The sequence below is a fragment of the Nothobranchius furzeri genome, chromosome 8 (assembly GCF_043380555.1).
Source record: "Nothobranchius furzeri strain GRZ-AD chromosome 8, NfurGRZ-RIMD1, whole genome shotgun sequence".
NCBI lineage: Eukaryota > Metazoa > Chordata > Actinopteri > Cyprinodontiformes > Nothobranchiidae > Nothobranchius > Nothobranchius furzeri.
This window is the reverse complement of record NC_091748.1, coordinates 68,792,437-68,816,480: the sequence shown is the minus strand read 5'-3', so window position 1 is coordinate 68,816,480 and position 24,044 is coordinate 68,792,437. Positions and strand designations below refer to the sequence as shown.

Sequence of the window (24,044 nt, the reverse complement as noted above, 5' to 3'; positions counted from 1 at the left end):
AACTGAAGCTAAAAGACAACCAGAATTGGTTCTATTCAAGTCAAACATTAGATTTGATTTGGATGATTCTGTTTTTCTATCTCTGCTGTTTCAAATGTTCTCTGGCCTGTACATGACGAATTGAGATGATGAGACATTATCTGGTTCAGATGCATCATTTGTTTTGGAAAGAAAATCTGCATTTCTTCTACAGCAGTTATTCTCAGCCGTTATCATGCAACAAAATCGTCCCTTTAGTGACGTTAATGATTGCTTAAGCTTAATTTATACTTCTCCATCAGCTCTGTGAGGGGGAGACGCACACGTATTGACAGAGATATTTTGCTTTCAGGCTTCTACGTCAGCTGGGGATTGTTAAAGAACATTTCCCCGTCAGGACAACAGAGGGCGTAGCGCTATTCTGAGGCAGTGTTGCTACCATTACAGTCACGTATATCCGGTACACAATAGTGTATCTACTATTGTGTTTCTATAGTTTAATGTATTTCAGAGACTTTTTCACACACGCAAATTTGTCCGTCATTCTTCTTCATGCGGTTGGCACCTCTAAACTCACGTTTCTCGCCTTTTCCGTCCACGAATAAAACTCCTGCAGCATATCTTTGTGCTCCTTCAGTCACGGGTGAACAAACGTTAATATTTTCAGACTTTTTCCACGATGCGTTCTTCAATCTGTTCCGTGTCGGCTGGTAAATATCTCTTGACTTTTAGAAGCGGCAAAGACGGTGCTGGTGACGAATTAACTGGAAGCAGAATCCTGACCAATCACAAGCTTGCGTTCTCTGACTATTTTGATGGATTGTTACAAATTGGGACATGTCTTCGTCTTCCTCTGCGAGCACGTCGGAGGGCTCTTGCGCCGATGCATAATGGCGTTGCGCGTCTCCGTCCCAACGCAGACGGGGAAGTATAAGTTAGGCTTTAGATGAATTAGCCATTTTGTCTGTGAGTTACATCACTGATGAGTACCAAAAGACATGAAAACATTTTATGCTATCAAAGTATGCCATATTCTCTGCTCTTCAGGGGATTCAATTGAGCAGAATGATGTTAATGGTGGCGTTTGTGTGGCACTCTGTTGGAGACAAAAAGGGTAATAAATTATGGCGCTATAAACGGACCCCCCCCCCCACACACACACACACCTCCCCCCGGATTTGTTCAGTGTTTGGAGTTCAGTAATGTCGATTTTAAAGCAGCTTCAACTCTGCTTATTTTCTTTTTCTTCCATTCTGCTTCACCAGCAACTCTTCCAGTTTGACAAACGCCAGTTGTTCAGCAACGTCTGCTGATGTAATTTCCTGAGTTACAGCCGATCCGCATGAGTTCACCACAAGTCCCGCCCAGCGCTTCTACCGGGTCATTTCCGAGTGCACGCCCCAGTTCAGGTACTCACGAAATACCCCAGGAGGTGGTCTTTGTGGGCTGTCGCAGTGAAATGGAGACATGCACATACCATGGAAGTCTGGGTAAATTACCATGGAGTTCCTATGGTAGAAACGGGCCTAATGAACTCTATAATAGAAAAGTTAGGAAAAAATAAACTTTCGGACCCTTAATTGGGAGTAACATGGCCACTTCTTCAGCTTTTTTCTCTATTTTAATAACCAGTTAAGAAAACTGCCAGAAACATGAGGTTGTTAGCCTCAAACGAAGGGTCCGTCTGGTAAACCTTCCAGCCGGGAGCACCGGTTCTAAAGGGTCTCCACCAAACACCCCCACCCCCTCGGCTGACTCAAGCCCACTATGTGCTGCAAACCCGAGCGGCTGGTTGTACGGGTCACAGCGTGGAAAAAAGAACCTTGTTGTTTGGGAGTGTGGTTATGGACCCTCCCTCTCTGGTTGGTGCATGCAGACTGAAACGTTAGCTGGAACTTGTACAGCCCAGCGTTTTTGGTTGCTTTCTTGTTCTATTAAAGTTCTAATCGTTCCCTTCCTCCCCGCCACCTTCATAGCTCTACTCATTTAAACACAGACTCACTTTTTCTTTTCCCTCCCGTCTGAAGCAAAAATGACTGCAGCTAATTGGCGTGAAATCCCACTATCGTCCATGGAGGAGCTGAACTTCAGGTCCGTGTGTGGCGGCGTGTTTGTGTGTGAAGTGTCCTGCTGTGTGTGTTGGTTGTGGCAGAGCAGCAGGAACTGTGGGACATGCCTCAGTCTCCTGTTGAACCCTAATAGGAATAGCGGCTGGCTGATTAGGTGTAGGAGCGGTCGGTGGGTTGTGGCTTTTTTTCTGTTTCTGGCTTCGATCACTGACGTTTTGCAGGCAGCTGTAATTATGGGATGTGAACAAAGAGGATCCAGTTACTGTGGAAATAAGCAAGCTTCTGTATTCAGAAAGGCTAAAGTGGTGATTCAGTGGCTATGGGGCCACAGTGCTTTTGCCTTATTGTTGCACATGTTAGGAAGGTATTTTGGATTTTGAAGTTTGGATTTTATTCCAGCCATTAGCCAAAAATGCATTCCCATGGTGTCACCAAAATCTAGCTTAAGGTCTTCATCAAGTGTAAAATTTGTGCAAAGACTCATCAGAATGCCTTTGTCATCGTAGAGCGCGCACGCACACACGCACGATGGAATCACACAATCAAATTAAAACTAAATTAATAATGATATAATGTGACTGAATGATGTTGGAAAAAAATCAGTTCATGATCTGTCATTTAGAGCCAAATAACAACAAAAGAGGAATAAATAAGAACAGATGCTCATTATTATCCAGTTCCAGTTATGTTTTGGTTTCCTGTTGTGAGGTGTCTACAGTCCTAAGTAGAGGAGGAATGTTGTTATTGATGTCATTCCAGTAGGCTGCTGCAGAGCCGGTTATTAGTCTCCTCAAAGCTCTGCATCCCCTTTACTAAGTGCACCAGGAAAGGTGCTCAACCAGAACTGTGTCCTTTGTAGGGCTGCTCGATTATGGCAAAAATAATAATCACGATTATGGTGACTGAAATTGAGATCACAATTATTTAAGACGATTTTTCAATTTATGTTGATTTTATTTGTTTTTATTCAGTCATAAAATTGCTCAGGGCACAATCAGGACAAAAATAAGAAACAAGATGATCACTAAAATAACTCCTGATTCCCAGTATAAAAAGACCAATATACTTTTAGCTCATAGTTTATGACCCAAGGGCTACAGACCTTGGTTTAACTCATTTAAGTCTAACCAGTACAGACCCAAATACCAATATCTTGCAAATACTGACAGCAAGAATTATACTGTGGCATTTATAACAAATAAATGCAAATAAATTGATGTTCACAAAATGTTGCATAACATGTATTGAGTCGTGTCAAGGTGCTGTAGGACTGTGTCCTCAGAGAGATTAGTTATCAGCGTGAGGAACTTATTTCTACCTTATTTATTAACTATTTATTTACAAGTCCATCAGTTAATGTAATAATTGTCCCAACCACAGCGGCACCCCCCACCCCCCAACCCGGTCTCACAGCAATCCGGGGCAAGCTGCACGTGTGTTTAGCACGCCACACGCGCACATTTAGCCGTTTTTAGTGGCTCAGGAGTCCGCAGGTGCGGTGTGTGTGTGTCACTCACTCTGGTTAATCCAACAAGGAGCCGGCTCCGAGAGCTGTCTGTAGCGACTGACACATCACTACATCATTCCCTTTCCTAATGTCCTGAAGAACGGTCCGGACGCGCAGGCGGAGTGTTTAGCCAACATTATCCGTTCTTTCATAATCCGTTGTTGAATTGTGATCGGCAGAAGCTTTTCCGGTTCGTGCCTCACTTTTTTTACAGCAGCGACCCAAAACGATCTCCTAACACATGGATTTTCTGCTTCCTGATCACGTGACGTGTGACGTATGCGGATGAAGATCGGCTTTAGAGCTGAGATGTTTGTTCTCTCGGTGCCCGGGCTCGTTCCGACGCCCACACAGTAAAAACATGCAAATGGCGACTTTAGTCGTCATTGGCAGTGAACGTTTGGATTTAAAATGATGACTTTAAATCAAATCAAATAAATCAAAGATACTTTATTAATCCCAGAGGGAAATTAGTCATCATTGGCAGTGAATGAGTTATCGGATATCGGTATCGGCCCAAAAATTTCATATCGGTGCATCACTATTTTAAATGTCTGACTTTCTAGAGAAATCTAGGGACATTCTACATATTTGTTTGTCCTTTTAACATTTAGTAAGCATTTGGAGTCGGGCTGGGCGATAAAACGATAGCAATATTTCATTGTTCAGTCTATTAACCCTCCCACTGTCCTAATGGGTGTGACCCCACGAGGAAAGTTTACCATTGAGCAGGTTGATAGCTTATCCCTTGGGTCCACGTGGCAGGGGTGAGGACTGAGCACCACCTCACCTCTGCCACGTGGACCTCAAGCAATAAACCATCAATCCTGCTCAATGGCCAACTTTCCTCGTGGGGTCACACCCATTAGGACAGTGGGAGGATTAAATCATAACCTACTGACATCTTCAAATCAGAGATCATTAAAGATGGACAAATATGGTGATGTGCTTTGTATTGTGATATAGATCAGTATCAACAGATATGAAAATTAATATCACGATAGGAAGTTTTTCAATATCGCTCAGCCCTAATTTGGAGGATATATCCACAGGTGTGTAAAAAAGTCAGTTTGTCTGTGTTTCAGAGTAAAATGTGGTTTTTCATGAACTTTGAGAAGTTTCTCCTTGGTTTCGTTAACGTGTCTGTGTTTCCTTCGTGCAGCTGGCTAAGAAGATTCGGGAGAAGTTTAACCGTTACCTGGATGTGGTGAACAGGAACAAACAGGTGGTGGAGGCCTCCTACACTGCCCACCTCACCTCCCCGCTCACAGCAATCCAGGACTGCTGCTCCATACCGGCGTCCATGATGGAGTGAGTTATTCCTTATTTCGCACTCTTCTGTCCCTTTAATGCAACTTTAAGAGTTCCAGCTTGTGGTCGTGTTCAGGTTTGTTCAGTCTTCATTTTTGATGCTAGAAATATTATTTGTCCACTCCACAGTGTTTGCTGAAAGGACTTGATACAGACAGAGGGAACTTGTATGGTAGATGCTAAGTTTAGTTTTAATGTCTGCTTAACACTGTCACGGTTGCTAGGCGATATACACCGAGGTAAGGACAGGAATACATTTGAAGGTCAGACTCCAGTTTCACAGGCGTTCACCTCCAGTCTTCTCTGATACCTGCGCAAGGGTACATCGACCAGCTAGGATGGGTTCTTGACTCATCCCCTGAGTTGGGACCCAGCCACGTGTGTTGCTGGTTAAAGTGCAACACAGTAACACTTCCGTGTGGAAATTCAGTAACGCGTCTGTGCGCTTCCAAACGTTCCATACCTAAAGATCCTAAAAGCACATATTTAGAGGCTGTTAAACTTTGGACTTTTATTTTTATTTCAGGTTGTTTGCATTTTGCCGTTAATCTAATCATACATGAGCATAATGGATCTTGAAGTCCACGAACAAGGAGATACTGCGTTTTTAATTATGCAAAGCTTGACCAACTATGTTAGCATCAATTAGATAATTAGAGCAATAAATTTTTGCTGTCCTTTTTTTTTCTTGAGCGTTGGACAACGAGGTCCAATTTTTCTGAAAGTGGTTGTGGAACAGGAAGTTGTTTTAGAGAGTTTAAACCTGGTCCAGCGTACCAGAGAGAGACCCAGCCTCGGAGCCGATCATCGACTCCAGCAGGAGAAAACGCAGTTCAAAGCCGAAAAAAGAAGGCAAGGCTTTCAGGTCTAATCTACAGAGCAGCAGCTGTCTCTCTGCCCCGCATCCCCCCCCCTCACTCTCTCCCCGCTTCGCCCTGTCTCTCTACCCTTTATCAGTAGATGTAACTAGTTGCTGCTCTCTGAAGTTTTTAGCATGCAGACTTTACAGGCTGCAAGGTCACCTGTCTCTGTGTGTGTGTGTGTGTGTGTGTGTGTGTGTGTCTGTGTGTGTCTGTGTGTGTTGGGGGGGGGGGGGTGTAAATCTGGCTCACAGCCACTAGACACCTGTATCCAAACCAAGTTCTTGGCATCTATACATAGAGTCAACACACGTTCACACATAAACATGTCGTATTCTTGCCTCAGTGTGTTTATTCTAATGTCAGGGATTTAAAGCTTCAGGGGATTGACATAGTAAAAAAACCACTTAAAATCTGAGCAGGAAGTACAGAATGATGCAGCAGAGTCACAGAGGTAGTGGTGGTGATGGACATGCCAGACTGCAGCTTTCTCTGATAGATCTCTGAACTTCAAAGCCTTTTCCAGAAGGGAGGAAACGGCTTTCACCTTGGCTGCTCTCAGTCTTGGATTCCTCACAGCAACATTTCAGCCTCTCTTGTTGAGATCTTTGCAGGATAACGTCTCTCAACCTTTTCTTTTTGTTCTTTAAAGTTCAGAAACTAAAACTCTCCAAGATTTTCTTTCTGCCTGATACTAGTTGGATTCAGAGAGCTGTTTATGCGTTAAAATACAGACTTGCAGCTCTTCTAAAAATGTGTTTCATTACTCATTAACGTAAAACTTTATTTAATTATTTTGCTTTAATTTTAATTTCATTATGAATGGGACCACAAATCCCCCCTTTTAATAAATAAAACAGCCTAAATACAGCAAAATCGACTAAAGGAATGAGCAACAACTTCGACGATGCTTTTATTTTGATAGTGGGTTAGCTAATTAGCATTTTGAAGGATCATGATGAGTAAAACCCAAACAAACACAGCAAAATTTACAGTTTGTGCACGATTATCTACAATAACAGACAACTTTATATAATTGTATTTATATTTCTAATATAAAGCGTTAGTTATTAGCTTTCTCCTCCGATGTTCGGAGTGTCACTGTTGGCGACACAATGCACTATGGGAAACTTTGCTGTCCCAAGTCCGCAGAAGGATGCATTGATGCTTCCTCGATACAATGGGCGGAGCAAGAACACATCCGGATTCTAAAAAGAACTGTGCTAGCTGGCTCCCTCTGATTCTGTCCTACTTGCTAACTCAGGCGGAATTGCAAACCTGTTTACCTTTGAATGTGAGGAGAAGAAGTTTTCTACCAGGTTAGCAGAAATAAATGGACTTAAACAGGCTCGTGGGGCAGCATTTACCTCAGGCTAATGATGGGAACACAGCCCTGTTAAGTGCAGCTCAGAGTTTGAGGCATCAGCTGCATCTGGGGGTCCCCGACAGGTCATTCGGTTTATGGGAGATCAGGTGGTTCACACACTGTTCATGTTTTCTAGACATCAAGCTGACAGTCGATCTTTTCTCAGGAAGGCCACCGAGGGCAGCGCTTAGCGCTCCCTGGTATGCTTTAATCATTGCTTGGTCTTGGGAACCGACTGGATCTGAAAATAGCACATAGCTCTGGCTTGTTGAACTGGCCCATGTGTCGTATTTGTCTCTGTATGTTTATGTTTTTAGCACGAGGTGTCCAGGTGCCCATTTCAACACTTCTGACGTCATGTTGCTTTAAAAGTGAGAAGTGTGCTCTGCAGCTGCAAAGCTGAGACTTTTCACCAGGCTCTGGTGAAGATAAACACTTTAAATAGTTATTCCGAGGATTGTAAAATCTACTTTTAAGATGGAATAAAAAAAAATTCTGGAAAAAATCGATGACATGTTTAATGGTAATTCCAAACTTGTTTTGTTTAAGGAGCAGGTTCACCGAAAACCACGTTTTACTTTTAAAAGTGATCAGTCACTCCTATTTTCATGTTCAGCCTGCATGAAAAACTTCTCCCACAGCTATCTGCTGCATTAACTTCTGATAAAAAATAGACGGTGAAACTCTAGGATTAGAAAATCCCGACAGATCTACGTCACACTGTCACTTAACATTCATGGACTCACAACAGGGAAATCTGATGTAGATTTAGCGTCTAGGAAACGGCAGAGAACGTCTCAGCTAGTAGAAGCTAAATGTTAGAATTAGCAGCTCCACCACACAGCAGAACTCCTCCAGAGTTTTGTTATTTGTGGCGATAAAATATTAATGTTGCAGTGCAGAGTCGGTGGTAGAGTTGTATTACTGTTAGCCAATTAGAGTCGAGATGTCCAAATATCAGGAAATAAGTCTTCAAATCCTGTCGTCTGAAACTACTTCTTCCTCCGGCTCACTTCTACGTCCACAAACTGGCGCACCAGAGCTTTTCCCCCAGAGAATGACTTACAATGCATTCATTCCTAATAGAGAGCACTGCAAATGTAGTCAAATCTGTGTAGTCAAAGTAGGGCTGTCGCGGTTGAGGAATTCCCCCTGCGGTCATTCAGGGTGGCTTAATATTGCAGTGTGCGATATTATTGCAGCACTTTTTTTTATTGCAGTACTATCTAAACATTATGTTTACACATTTAAAAAAGGTTAAAAATTGCCGTGCCTTCTTTTATAACACTTTACTGAATGCAGATCAAAGGGCAGTAACAACACAGATCGCAGTAACGTTTGTTTCTCCGACAGTCGGAGTCTGACTGAACTTAAAAGCAACTAAATTCAGGAGAAGGTTAAACTTTTAAATGCAAATTTGGCTGCAGCATCTAACAAATAAGAAACAAGTCCCCATGCGGGGGCACTATCATTTCACTTTCACTTTCACACACACGGATGACGGTGCTTTATAGCTCGGTCACGTCCTTGTTACCCACAAGGAAAACCAGCATGTTAACCATATACGGTTTGAGAGAGGATCTGAGAGGGGGTGGCAACATTTCCAGCAACACTGAAAACCCTCTTGGATGGTGCGCTCGTTGCACTAACGCACACGTACTTGCGTGCGACTCTGGCGAGCAAAGGGAATCTCTCCCGGTTGTTGCTCCACCATGTCAGGGGGGTTTCTTTAGGGTGTATGCATTCCTCCTGCAGGTAGCGAGTGAGCTCCAGCTCGGCTCAAACTCTCTTCAGGACGGTTGCAGAAGCAGTGCTTGTCCGGGACTTCAGCAGGTCTCCGAGCGTTTATTATTATTTTTTTGCCGCTGGTGGCAGCTCTGTCTCGGCCAAGGACTCTGTCTGCGCAGCAGCTGACGTACTGAAAACCAAAGTGCTCCCAAAGGAGCGAAGTAACGTTTCGTTTTGATACCAGTGCAGCCATCCTTCTCAACATGCATCATTGAGTTGAACCAAGTTCAGAAATCGCAGTGGCCCATGATGCAGCGCGGTGGGTTTCTTCATATTGCGGTATTTCATTTTTGCGGTTACCGCGACAGCCCTAAGTCAAAGAGCTAAGTATTATATGTACCCTATAGGAGTTTCATTTTTATAATTAAGCATTTTCTAGCTTAACTCATTCGCTGCCACCTGTTTCTTGATCAGTAAAGCCCTTCGCTGCCAGCGTTTCTCACTGATTTTACTGTTTTTTCAAGAGTCACAGAACGTTGCATGCTAGGATGATGTTGACGCCAAAACAACCAAAACAAAGAGGAGACTCACCTCTTACATCAGGAAGAATCCGTGTCGTTCGAGCGTTATCCGTTCTTTCATAACCCGTTGTCGAATTGTGATCGGCAGACGCTTTTCCGGTTTGCGCCTCACCTTTTTTTTACAGGAACGGCCCAAAACGATCTCCTAACACATGGATTTTCTGCTTCCTGTTCATGTGACGTGTGACGTATGCGGATGAAGATCAGCTTCAGAGCTGAGATGTTTGTTCTCTCGGCGCGGGGGCTCGTTCCGACGCCCACACAGTAAAAAGATGCAAATGACGACTTTAGTCGTTATTGGCAGTGAATGGTTGGATCTAAAATGATGACTTTAGTCGTCAGTGGCAGTGAAGGAGTTAAATCCAGCTTGAAGACATTTTCCAACTTACATAAATTCATCTATACTAATATCCGGTGAACTGCCAGTGGTTCAGATGATTGTTCAAACAAGTTATTTGTGGGTTTCTGTGTGCATGGGGCTGTATTCACCAGGGCTCATAAGGACACTTGGCCAGTACACGTGTTTAATATTGTAAAGCGGGCGGCACTGTAAAAGTTTAAAGTGTGCATGGTGCTTTTTTTTTGTTCGTGTTTCTGAAGAACTCTCACTATCTGAGTAACTGGCAGCCTGACAGCTAACTTCAAGAGTCTGTGCTGCACTAGTGAGTAGCTGCTCAGCCCTCGCATCAAGCAGATCATTTGGTCCTCTGGTTGCAGCGTCAACAAAAATGATGTGATCTCTGTTTGCACATGAAGGAGGGGCCCTGTCAAGCAGCAGTAACAGGCCTCTGGTGATGTGGATTTTTCCCTTATTGCCTGCTGAGCTTGTTCTGTTTTTGTGATGAGCTAGTGTTTAGGTAGTAAAAAGGGGTGAAATCCTTGAGCACCATGACTGCTCATCACTGGTTCTGACATCACCCTGTTCATTTTTAAACTCTAATGGAGTTAGATGTTGTGATGTTGACAGACATTTTGGTTTAATATTTTAAACATTGTGCAGCCCTTTGGTCAACTGGATTTGTTTTTAAATGGTTAAATGGAAATAAACTTTGACATTCTTGAGTTGAGTTATTCCCAGATACGGAAGTTAGTTTAACATTATGTGGATATTGTGGGTGAGTGAGTGGGTGAGCAGGTGGGCGAGTGAGTGAGTGAGCAGGTGGGCGAGTGAGTGGGTGGGTGGAGCGGAGCAGAAAATGCTCCAGTCTGTACTGGGAACACAAGCTAGCTACTGCTTGTTCCCAGGCCCGGCCCGCCCATTTGCCGATCCGGCCCGCCCAGGACAGATTACAGCACCACATGCAAATGTATTGGCTCGAGACGATCAACAGAAGGCGCTCTAGGTTACTAATCAACAGTTTTAGATGCAGTAGAAGAAGACGCTTTGGTACAGTAGCTTGCTAAAATGGATATCAGAGCTTGGTTTAGCAAACAGAAAAACAATGCTAGCACAAGCAGGGATGATGCATCATCAAAAAGGCCAGTGCAGCCAGAAGTTGCAGCTACAAGCGCTTCTGTTTCTCCTCTCTCCGTGCCTCCAGCACAGTCTCAGCAGGCAATTGCGCCACAGAGTGGCAGCAGCACCAACATAAATCGCCGTTCAGATGACCTCGGGGTGGATAAGCCTAATCAGGTGCGCCTGGAAAATTATCAAGTTCGACTTTTCTCTGGGAAAAAACGCAGTTTTTCTTCATCATGGTACCAAAATAGAACATGGTTGGAGTATTCAGTGAAAACAGATGCAGCATACTGTTTCCCCTGCAGACAGTTTAGTTCTCATTCCTCATCAAACTCTTTGTTACCATTTTGAATTCAGGGGTGTCTGCTGTCCTTTTTATTCAAATGTTTTAAAATGCATATTAAAGTTGAAACTGTTTTTGAACCATCTTAAATACAGGGTTGTCTGTTCTCTTTTTAGAAAGAAAAAACTCTAGATTTTCTAAATCTTGCTTAGAAGACCTAGGTTACACTTCTTACCAGCTGGTAGCGGTAACGCACCAAGTCAATGTTTACCCAGAAGAAGAAGCACGCAGCCAAGAAGTAGCATGCTAACCTGATGCTAACTAGTATTCGTGATGTAAACATTATGAGAAATACGTGCAAAAAGAAGAATTTACTAAGGTATCAAGCTGCAGGGCAGGATTTGGAAGAAGACTTGTGGACTAAGTATGTTATTGGAGAACATTAACTGGACGTTAGGATTGTTTTGAGATGGTGACTGTGGTGCGCAGGCGCAGCTAAGAACGGTGAGTTGCAAGTATTGGTTCAGTAAAATTGGTTACTTTGTCTTAAGTTTTGATTGCATCTTTAATTGGCATACATAATCGGAGTAAAACAATGAAGAATCTTAGCTTTTCAGTTGGTTATGTAGAACAAGTTGGTGACGCAAAACGACGGATTTGACCCGGAAGTATATGTATGTAACGTCCACCAGACAGATTATAAACATGCAAAGGGATTGAAAAAAACACGGTTTATTACTGGTTCCCCCCAGAAAACCCCACTGCCCCTCCAGGTGTAGTCCTCTGGCGCCGGGTCTGCTTGTTCCTGCCTTTTTCCCATTCCCGTTTGATCCTGTTCAGTCACTGGGATGTGATGCCAAGTGGGCAAAGGGTGTTGAGCTTACATTTGTTAAAATTAAATAAATCAACTTGAAAACATTCACTCTTTAATGCCTACACCTCATAAGGTGTATTTTTGTCACTTTAACTGAGAAACTGTCATACAGTTGTCCTTAAAAAATGATCGGTTCTGAGTTTCTTTTGCATTCTGACATTTTTCTCCAACCCCATCACCTGTATTAGCAATTGAAAGAAATTTGATGGAAAAATGATCAGGTGTGAAAAAATCAGTCTCTTCCATGTTAGAGAAAATTAGCATTCCCTCCTTGGCTTGCAACACTGGCAGTCTATTGAATTGGCGTCCAGTAGAGAGCAGCACATGTCTTGGCAACTAGAAAGCTAACTGTTAGCATTAGAAATTCCAGAACCGGGTGGAACACATTCAGGCTTGTGTCATTTGTCATTTCCAACTTTGCATCATTTACCTAAAAAACAACGTGAATGAAGGCAGCAGAAGAGTGGAGTTGCTGTTAGCCAATCAGAGGCAATATATTTGCATATCATGAATATTGATGAGTAAGACTCATAATCCCCCCCGCCCGACTCTCACAGGCATTCATTAGTAGAGATTACAGCTTATTTATTGGAGGAAAAAAAAGTGAATGAGACCTTAGGTGCTGCATTTCTAACCTTTTTTTTTTTTTTTTTTTTACATTTTATCATCTTTTTTTTATTAAAGAAGAACAAAATACTAAAGACACATTTCATTGAGTTAGAAGAGAACCAGCAACAGCCTTTTCCACCTTTCTTCCTTCTAGTGAAATGGATGCGAGCCACCTAAGTATTTTTCCTAATCAGTTCTGCATTTGGGTTCTGGCAGTCTATGTAGAGCAGTAATCCACGGCGGGGTACATAAAAGGCCCTCTTCAAGCATTCAATTCTCCAGTTAGCATGTTGCTGTCTTTGCTGCTGAGGGATTGCCAGCACATTAGAAATAGTTTTACTCTTCGGGGCTTGCAAACGCTCTGCAGCAAGTCTCTTCAAGGTAATTGTTCTCGTGGGGCTTTTTGAATAGTGCAGGGTGGCTGTCTGCTTTGTGGGAATATATGGTTCTTGTAGAAGTAGTTATTAGTAAAAAAGAGTGACTGACTTGCAACGGCGGAAAATGATAGTTATTTAGGACATTCAGCCTTTTCAATCAGCATATCACATCCTAAAGCTCTTTACACTGAGTCACATTCATAGAAAATAACAGAATAATACCAGAGGTTTTTGTTTACGCTTTACCAAAAATCAGAGCAAATTTCTGCGTGGGTGTTTTGGTAAGGATGCACTGATATAAATATTTTCTGCCGATATCACCATCACTCAATGCAGTTATATGTACAAGGCTGACATCTAAAGCCTGAGCCATGCTTCTGCGTCAGTGCGGAGACACGCAACACCATTATCCATCCTTGCGAGCCTGCTGGAGAGCCCTCGAAAGGACGGATGGAGTCAAGCTCCCTTTTCTAAACATCCGTCAGTCGAGACGGAGAACGCAAGCTTATGATTGGTCAGGGCACCACTGTTGTCTACACCGCCGCCATTGCACCCTCAAAAACATAAAGAGAGCCAAGGATAACTAGCAGCAGACACTGAGAAGCTTGAAGAATACCTAGCGAAAAAACTCTTCATAATATGAACGTTTAATCCCCCCGTGACTGGAGGAGTTAAAAGATACACAGTAAGGGTTTTATTTGTGGACGGAAATGACAGGAAAGGTGTGTTTAGAGGTGGCGAGCGCATGAAGAGGTGGAGGAGAATGAGAGACAAATTTGTCCGTGTTAAAAAGTCTCAGAAATACAAAAATCACAATATAAACACACTATCTTGGACCGGATACATGACAGGATACCACAGAACAGCACTACGCCTTCTGGTGTCCTGGCGGGGAATTGCTTTGCAACACTCCCCAGGAGACGGAGAAGTATGAGGGCAAAACGTCTCCGTCGGTGCGTGTGTGTCTCCCTTTTGGAGCTGACGGAGAAGTATAAATCCAGCTTAAGTCTATCTAAACCGATCTTATTGTAATAAGCTGGGAGTCTTTATCCTAGTTTACATGCACATTAGAAAACCAGCCTCTCAAAGTCTGTTCCACTCCGGTACAGTAGGTGGCGGCATGCCCCTTTATATGTCGGCATTCTTCTGGTTAGCTTATAGAAACACGAGCAGTAAACAGGTTGGTGGGAGTGAAGCAGATGGAATTGACACAGGAAATGCACAGTGGCTAAAGCAATGTATAACAACAACGCTGCAGCACAGCTTATTTAGTACGTACTGTCCTGTTTTATGGTGTTACGCCTGTTGATTTGTGACAATGGGCTTGTCAGAAGACCGCTTCCTCTCTCGTCACTTCCATAATACGAGCGTCTTAGCGGTTTAGCTCTGCTGACCCGTTTACATGCAGAATGTAATCAGATTGCCACCGCATTATCTGGGTGCATCAGCTCGATTAAGACCAGTTCGTCTTTAGCCGGACTAACATGTTTACATGCAATAATAAAAATGGCGTGAGTGTTTTTAGGGTAAAAGTTCCGTTTTCTGATGTGCATGTATGTATATATATATATATATATATATATATATATATATATATATATATATATATATATATATATATATATATATATATATTGGGGGTGTCCGTGACACGGTTTATATGCAGGTAGCGGCGCTGAGGCTGCTTTATATAGCGACTCGTTGCATTCTCCCTCAACCCAAATCCTCGGATCACGCATTTTAGCTGAAACGCTAAAGCCTGGTTTATGCTTCTCCGTCAGCTCCGCAAGGGACAGACACGCACGGATTGACGGAAGCGTTTTGCTCTCATACTTCTCCGTCTCCTGGAGAGTGTTGCAAAGCAATTGCCCGGCAGGACAACAGAGGGTGCAGCGCTGTTCTGTGGTATCCTGTCATGTATCGGTCCAAGACAGTGTGTTTATATTGTGTTTTTTGTGTATATAAGAGACTTTTTAACACTGACATATTTGTCTCTCATTCTCCTCCATCTCTTCATGCGCTCGCCACCTCTAAATCCACGTTTCCTGTCATTTCCATCCACAAATAAAACGCTTGCTGCGCATCTTTTCACTCCTCCAGTCACGGGAGAATTAAACGTTCATGTTTTTAGAGTTTTTTCGCGAGGTATTCTTCAAGCTTCTCCATGTCTGCCGCTTGTTATCCTTGGCTCTCTATGTTTTTGAGGGCACAATGGCGGCGCTGTAGACAACAGCGGTGTCCTGACCAATCACAAGCTAGCGTTGTCCGTCTCGACTGACGGATGTTTAGAAAAGAGAGCCCGACTCCGTCCGTCCTTGCGGAGCTCTCCGGCAGGCACGCAAGGACGTTGCGTGTCTCCGCACTGACGCAGACGGAGAAGCATGAATCAGGCTTTAACGCTAACTTGCCTTGCGTTGACTGTAGAGTTGTGGGTGATGGTCACACAGATGTGTCATGAGATTTGAAGCGTTGCTGCCTTTCACAGACACTTTTTCTGCACGTGCTGCAAACAGGATAGCCGTCTTCTATCAACTGTCCCTCAGCATTCTTCAAATATCCAAAAAATGCCCGTACTTCTGACTTTTTCTTCTTTGAGGGATAATAAATGTCCTGAGCGCTGCCGTCTCCTCCTTTGGCCATTATTTCAGCTTTAGATTTGAGAAAGTTGACTCGTAAACAACAAAGTGCGCATGTGCCTCCGGCAACTTCAGCAGATGATGCGGTGGCTGGTAAGGGTCACTGCGCCTACACCGCAGCCACGGTAATCCACAGAGATAATTTAAAAAAAAAAAAACAAGACTGTTATTATTGTAAACTTTTTTACTGGGATTTACCGCTACACCGGTTACCGTGACAATCTTATCACACACACACACACACACACACACACACACACACACACACACACACACACACACACACACACACACACACACACACACACATGCTGACATTTACTCTTCTGAAATCAGAAAATTTTGTTTAGACAGAAAGTTATGCAAGCAGAAATTTTGAATGTGTTATTTATTAATTTGATTCGTATTTTTCCAGGAGGAGAAACTTCTTGATATGAATAAAGAGCAAGATGGCAGAGTTAATACACCATCATAAACTAAATGTAACAAAAGTATTTCTGTACAAGTACAATTTGCAATATGTTACGGACACAACACCACACACATTAACGCTTTTGAGATGATTACTATCGCTCTCACATGACTCCAACACTTACATATCTCCCTCTTTGAAACAGATACACAAACGGAAACAAGATTGGAAAAATATTGGTTGCCAATATCGGCCCAGTTTTACTTGTTGGACCGATGCCTAACCCCCAAATTCCACTACCTCCGCTCCGCTCCGACACGAACGCCGGAGCAAAATCGGTCCCGTTGTAGTCAATCAGAGCAATTCCACTACTGCGGCCGTGCTCCGTCAGTGCGGCGCTGTGCGCCGCCCTCTGTTCCGGCGTCCGGCAAAAATAGAATCGATCCTATTTTCGCCGGACGCCGGAGCACCTCCGCAGTAAATGGACAGAAATCACAACGGCGCAACAGGAAAAGGAGCAAGCACAATTTCCGTTTTTCACAATAAATCGATAAACAAAAGGCGTTTTTTGTTTCATATGCACAGGTTTAACAACTTTTAACAACTATCAATGGCGGCTGAAGTTTAAATGCACAAAAGTAAGCCATAAATACAGTTTCCACTATCAAAGTAGTCACACTTTGTTGATCCAAACATTGCTGATCTCTCAACACAAATGATGGGCAGATTAAACAGTTCATTTCGATGCTTCTCCCACACAACGGGTGTTTGGATCTAACTTCCGCGTTTATTGCTCGGACTGTATCGCAAGATCTCGAAAATCCCGCGCATGCTTATTTGCCCACCTCAGGTCTCCGCACCGGAGCGGAGCCGTTGTAGAGCGGGTAGCAGTAAAAATTGAGTTCGGAAGCGAGCGGCAGCGGAGGGCGGGGGCGGACCGGAGCGGAGGTAGTGGAATTTGGGGGTAAATGTTAAAAAATGACTAACATTGGCCAATACCGATATTGCTGCAGATATATTGTGCATCCCTATTTTTTGTGTTTTCTGGTGAATTAAAGCTTATTTTTAACCCCCAAATTCCACTACCTCCGCTCTGCTGTGCTCCGCTCCGACACGAACGCCGGAGCAAAATCGGTCCCATTCTAGTCAATCAGAGCTATTCCACTACTGCGGCCGTGCTCCGGCAGTGCGCCGCCCTCTGTTCCGGCGTCCGGCAAAAATAGAATCGATCCTATTTTCGCCGGACGCCGGAGCACCTCCGCAGTAAATGGACAGAAATCACAACCGCCCAACAGGAAAAGGAGCAAGCACAACTTCTGTTTTTCACAATAAATCGATAAACAAAAGGCGTTTTTTGTTTCATATGCACAGATTTAACAACTTTTAACATCTATCAATGGCGGCTGAAGTTTAAATGCACAAAATTAAGCCATAAATACAGTTTCCACTATCAAAGTAGTCACACTTTGTTGATCCATACACTGCTGATCTCTCAACACAAATGATGGGCAGATTAAACAGTTCATTTCGATGCTTCTCCCACACAACGGGTGTTTGGATCTAACTTCCGTGTTTATTGCTCGGACTGTATCGCAAGATCTCGAAAGTCCCGCGCATGCTTATTTGCCCACCTCAGGTCTCCGCACCGGAGCGGAGCCGTTGTAGAGAGGGTACCAGTAAAAATTGAGTTCGGAAGCGAGCGGCTGCGGAAGGCGGGGGCGGAGCGGAGCGGAGGTAGTGGAATTTGGGGGTAAGAGTTCTCTGTCCTCATTAAGATGTTTGAGGCTCCCAGCTGTCCTTCCTGCTCTCTCCTTCGTACTCGCATGTTTTTTTGATGTTGAAATGAAAGCATCTGGAAATGTGTGAGTGTGTGTGTTATTTATTTTTTTTCTTTTTTTTACCTGGCACAGATTTTGCTGAGCCTCCTGCCCTCCACCCTCCACACAGAGTCGGTTGAAGGAGAATAGTGATGACTTACGGGACTCTAAATGTGTAATACTCACATTCAGCCTTTTACATTACAGCTTCTGTCTGTAGGAACGACCAGCGTCGGGTTTGTGGATGTTTCGGAGAGCAGCGTGTGTGTGTGTGTGTGTGTGTGTGTGTGTGTGTGTACGCTGCTGAGCTAAAGGATCGGGCATTCTAGCTGGAGGGAATAAAGGATCAAAGTATCCAAGCTTGGTGCAGTGCAGCCTGCTCCTCTGCAAGCTTTGCAATCAGCACACCAAAGATTTGCTGCACATTCAGTTGCCAAAACATTTGGAAAAATTACAAACCTTGTTTGTGGAAATCTTCAGGTCTACGATACTCTCCAACACTTTCTGGTGTTTAACAGTTTTCTTGAGAGCTGCTTTTGTTAGATCACACCAAACCAGGCTTGGAAATCAGCAATACAGGAAGTCACTTTTTTTACGTAGCACTTTACAGTGACGCTGTGTATTTTCCCTGTCGGTAGGGAGCAGTACACGCCTGAATCATTGCAAGTATGCAGTAATTTTGTGTTTTAATAAGATGTTACCAACAGATGGCCATTGGGGTCAAAAATCCATGGGAACTCGATTTTCAAACGAGTACTTCGTCAGATCGTTCAACCTCCTGGTGCGCTTGTTTCAGGATGGAGTATTCAGCTGGAGGAGAAAGTAGCTGCAGATGGAGTCTTATTCAGAGTCTTATTTCCTCATATTGAGGCATTTCCCCTCTTGATTGGCTAACAGCAACACAACTTTACCACCGACTCGGTTTCCACAAATAACTCAAGCCTGGAGGAGTTCTGCCGTGTGGTGGGGTTGCTAATCCTAACGGTTAGCATCTACTAGCCAAGAGTTCTCTGCTTTCTCCTGGTGCTAAACCAACAACAGCCTTCGTGAGTTACGATGGGTGAGTCCATGAATGTTACGTGACAGTGTAACGTAGGTCAGTCAGACTTTTCAAATCCTAGAGTTTCACCATCTATTTTTATCACAAGCTAGATGTAGGAGACTATTTTCATGTTCAGCCAGCATGAGAAACTCAGAAATAATAGTTAGAAAGGTTTTTCAGTAAAGTGGACCTTTAATTAGGACAATTATCAAACGTCTGCTATGAATATGAACACCTATTTTCCAATAGAAAATGGGTTTTTACACTTGAGTTGTATTGGAATGTTTACTATGTGAAGTGCCTTGAGACGACTCTTGTCGTGATTTGGCGTTATAGAAATTAACTTGAATTTAATTGAACTCATGTGTTTAGTCACATAAAAAAATATGCGATTCAAACCAGGAAGTGAATTTGAGTGTGTGCACGCATGTTTATGATCTTGATGTGTTTGAAGTGACCTTAATCACAAACCAGCAGGTCAGTTTTCAACAAACAGGAAACAAAATGTGTTTTTTTATGAATGTATAGTAGCTTAAACCAAAACATAAAATTGTGAATATGTTCGCCTACTTTCTCAGCATCTTGTGGTGGTCTGACTTTGTAATTCTCTGTAAGTGAAGTCACACGTCCAGCAAAAACTCAAACCAGGTCACTTGCCTGTCGGATGCCGTTAGGCTTTTTATTTGTGCCAGAGTTGGAAGCTCTGTGCCATTTATCTAATTTTTCTGTCACGCTGCTTTCAGGCTGCTCTCTGTCAGGATGTGCCGGTGAGTGGAGCGGAGGTGAGGATCCAAATGCTGGGGAGGAAACAGGCAGGCAGACAAACTGGAAAACTTAAAGGGTTTTAATGATATATGCACGTAGGACATGGAAACAATGAGGCAACAAGAGACACAGAACTGGAGGGGTTTAAATACAGGAGGGCTGGGAGCTTGGGTGATTGGGAAACGAGAGGCAGGTGGGAGCAATCAACAGAGACGCAGGCTGAACCAAACGGGGAGACAGGACAAGGCGTGACACTCACAGACAGAAATCACACAGTGTGTGTAATCCAGATTTTATGACCCACATTTAATTTTTCTCCTTTAATTACATCTTTCTTCATCTGCCTCTTTATCTCTACCAAGGCGGAGGAATGGTTTAATTAAAGGCTTCAGATCTGTAGTTTGTTATATGTTGGGACCTGTTTAGGTACAACAAAGGCCAGTGAGCAATGTTAGCTGTAGTTTTGAGTTTAAATTGGTTAACGCTGATGTTTAGAGCCTTTTTTCTTCAGTTGAGTCCATGCTTCTATAAGAAGCCAGTTAAATGCTTAAAAAGAGAAACGTTTTTAAGGTGATCATTAAGACAGTTTTTGCCTTGTTCAAAACTCTGACTCAAAACCATTAGGCCCGTTTCTACAATCAGAACTACCAGGTAATTTTATCAAACCTTCACTGTATGTGAATTTCTCAACTTCACCGAGGTAGCCCAAAAGGACCATTTCCTGGGTGATTTCAGGAACCCATGGAGTTCCTGAACTGGGATTATGTATTCGGAAAGGCCCGGTAGAGTCGCTGACCAGGACTTGTGGTTAAGTCATTCGGATTGGTTGTAACTCAGTGGGAAATTATATTGGCAGACTTCGCCAGACAACTGGGATATGTAAAATCGGAAGACTTGCCGATGAAGCAGAATGGAAGGTAAAGAAAATAAGCACCATTGATTCCGGTTTGAAATCGCCATTTCTAAACTCCCCATTCCCAAGATTGTGTCGGAAATTCTCCCACAATGCCGTAATTCACACTGCTCTGTGTTCTCACTGAGCGCCAAAAAAATACAGCTTCTAATGGTCATTCAACACCTTTTTTTATGTCACTCAGCTACTCCACCAGCCCCCTGAATGGATTAAATTGACATACTTTGACAGAATAAAACTTTTAAAGTTATTATTGTCTGTTTAAGCAGAGTTATAAAAAAAAACAAATGAAATATCACATGGTCCTAAGTATTCAGACGCTTTGCTGTGACACTCATAACTCAGGTGCTTTCCACTTCTTCTGATCATCCTTGAGATGGTCCTACACCTTCGCAGGAGTCCAGCTGTGTTTAATTATACTGATTGGATTTAATCAGGAAAGCCACACACCTGTCTACAGTGTTGTGCTCGAACACGTTCACTGAGCGTTCGTTGGTGAACTTGTTCCTTTCTTTTGTGAACTGAACTCGTTCGTATTTTGCCTAACGTTAAAGTGAGTGCATGCGTTCATGAACACGTTTATTTGCCGTTTGAGCTCCAGATCTCCACGGAGCTAAAGCCTAGCTAAAACACCCTGTTTACCATAGAGTTTAAAAAGTAGAACCCACAAATGCGGCCACCATAGGCAGTAGTGGTCGGTGCGGCATCTACTTCTATGCCTATGTTGCATGGAGGACAAACGTCATGGTGCATTCCTTTTACCTCGGAAAATATACAACTGTACATAACATTGATTTTAGAGTCACCCCTAAAAGCTTATCTTGTGAAATAAACACGTTCCCACCACAGCTGCTATCGTTTATTACAAGGAGCAGCTATACTGAACCTCGAATTTGAATTAAAAACATTCTCTGACTTTGGGGGGTGAGCCAGTTCATTATTTCTACTCGGAGTTTGAAATTTACGAGTGTGGAATTAACTTAAATGAACCAGGGGAAAAGTCAGATCTGAAAATACTAGTCATAGAGTTGCACCTGTAATATTTAACTATTCTTTATTTATCTATTTGCTTAGTTTTTTACTAAATCCTTTGGGGCTGATTGTTGCTCTTTATGTAACTTTTTTTTTTATTTGGGCAAACAAGTCAGAAAATCCACAGAATTTGAGAAGTTAATTTAAAGATAGTTAAATGTTTTGCACTTTGAGGTGCGTCCTTGATTACCTACCTCAGCCTGATTCTTCCTGTGTATATATTAGGGATGTAAGAAAATATTTATATGGCAATTTATCGCGATGTTTATTCCTGAAATATTAACTCAATATTCAAAAGCCATGTATCAAATTTTTGGTAGATTTTACATGCAACCATTTGTATGTTTTCTTTTCTTTTGGTGCAATTCAAACTAGTTGGCAGCAGTGTGCAATGGGTTTTGTTTCCACCGTTGAAATGTAAATCCCTCTATTATGGTTCAGATACCTCATGTTAAACATGTTAAGTGTTTGAAGTCTTTATTGAATTTTCCTATAATAATTTCAGTGTAAAAAATTGCTAATATTGTCTGATTTAATGTATTGCAATATATTGTATCGTCTCCCCGTACCGTGATTCAATTTAGTCTTTTTAATAAATCTGCATAAATTTCTAAAAATCTGTGTTTTTCTGTCCATATGGGGTCACGTTTGTACATTAATGAGGAAAAATGTGATTTTTATTGATTTTAGCGAGTGGCAGCAATATAACAGAGTAAAAAAAAAATTGACGAGGGTCTTGATACTTTCCGTACCCACTGTGCATTCTATAAAGGTTTTGAACCCCTGAAGATATCTGTTGCTTCTTTTCATTTGTAACATTAAATGGGTCAAATGTGGAGTAATTTCTTCAGCGTGTGATGATGGCTAATGGTACTTTAACTTCACCATCTATTTTCTGTCAGAAGCTAATGCAGGAGATTAGAGCTGCAGCTATCGAATATTTTTGTAATCGAGTACTCTATTGAATCTTTTATCGATTAATCGAGTACTCTAATAAATTGCCGTTTTGTGTTTGTAAACCTTCATATCAAATATCATGTTATAAAATATGAAAGACCTCTTGAAATGAGCAAGCAATTGCCAGTTATTCTTTAAGTTGTATTCAAAATTAGTTTTCAAAACTTCAGCACTTCAGCTTTACTTCACAGTAAACAAATCCGAGCGGCTACGGCCCAAACAGCACCAGAACCGTTCACGGCACGTGCGCAAACATGGCTCGCCAGCTGTTTCCCTATTAACACACGTCCGTTCTAATTTCTACACTTTTTTTCTCACACTAACAAGGATTGTTGAAAGCATGTTTGCCGTGGTTATGTCAAATTATACTGATCACAAAACATTTATTTACTTTCTTTCGTTTTCCTCCGCCACTCACAAATACCTGTGTCCTGCAGCAATCCTGAGGGACAACGGACATCAATAACAACACAGTAAAAAGTCCCACGTGTTGTAAAAACTGCTATTTTTAGCACATTTTAAGTCCGACGTGTTGCTACCAGACATACGGTGAGCTGAAACTAAGTGCTACAAACGAAAAAGTCGCACAGTGTCCGCAGAATATATATATATATATATATATATATATATATATATATATATATATAGAATGCATTATCTTGTAGAGGCTCCGAGTCCGCTTGCAGAAGTGACATTTACATGTGGATCTTTCCTGGTCAGGTTGCAGCATCGAGGAATGTGGTGTTGTGGTAGGCTAAATCCATTTCACAGTATTTACACTGGACTACGTTTTTCGGCTTACGACGTGAAAAATGGTCCCACACCTTTGACATTTTGTGTCAAAAAATTATTACTGAGACTCAGTGACACACTTTGGTGGAGGGATTTGGCATTTAATTTTTCTTGGTATCTGGAAAAACATCTCCTTTAGCCCCCCTTTATTTGACTTTCTGCCCCCTTTATTTTGGTCCAAGATCATTACTGGGCTGGTCCTATTAAAAACGTTCTACACCCCTGCTTAGTAGACTTAAGTATTTTTAAGCCAGTATAAAAATGACAGAAACACAAATTTACATATTTGGCATTAGTGACCAATATCTTTGATTGAATTTATTTGTTAAGAACATCAAGATGCATTACAGTGAACATTATAATAAAGTAAACATTTATAGTGCAGAGAGGAGACAACCCATAGAAGCACTGATTTGAAATCATTTCAGAGAAAAATAGAACAGGTCAGATGCACCTAATAAATAAAATTACCAACATAAACTCAGGAACCTGTTTCTTTGCTTCATTGTTCTGGTGCTGAAAACATCACTAATGCGGATCAGAGATACACAGATGAATGCACCTCTTATTTATTATTTGGAAATTAGTGGGTGTGGTTTACATCAATACATTATTGACAGAGCGCGAAGCGTCTTCGCATCAGACCAGGCTTTCCCCAAAACGTTTTCCGTTTAT

The 24,044-nt window shown here is 42.4% G+C and overlaps 1 protein-coding gene across 1 annotated transcript in view; it reads left to right on the top strand.

Annotated features, from left to right (window-relative positions):
* The window catches only part of cachd1 (cache domain containing 1), a 121,886-nt gene that overhangs the window by 49,272 nt on the left and 48,570 nt on the right, over positions 1-24,044 (top strand). The window contains exon 3 of the mRNA XM_015970989.3: positions 4,718-4,866. Within this exon, the coding sequence (XP_015826475.3) occupies positions 4,718-4,866 (149 nt within the window). The remainder of the gene's footprint in view (positions 1-4,717; positions 4,867-24,044) is intronic.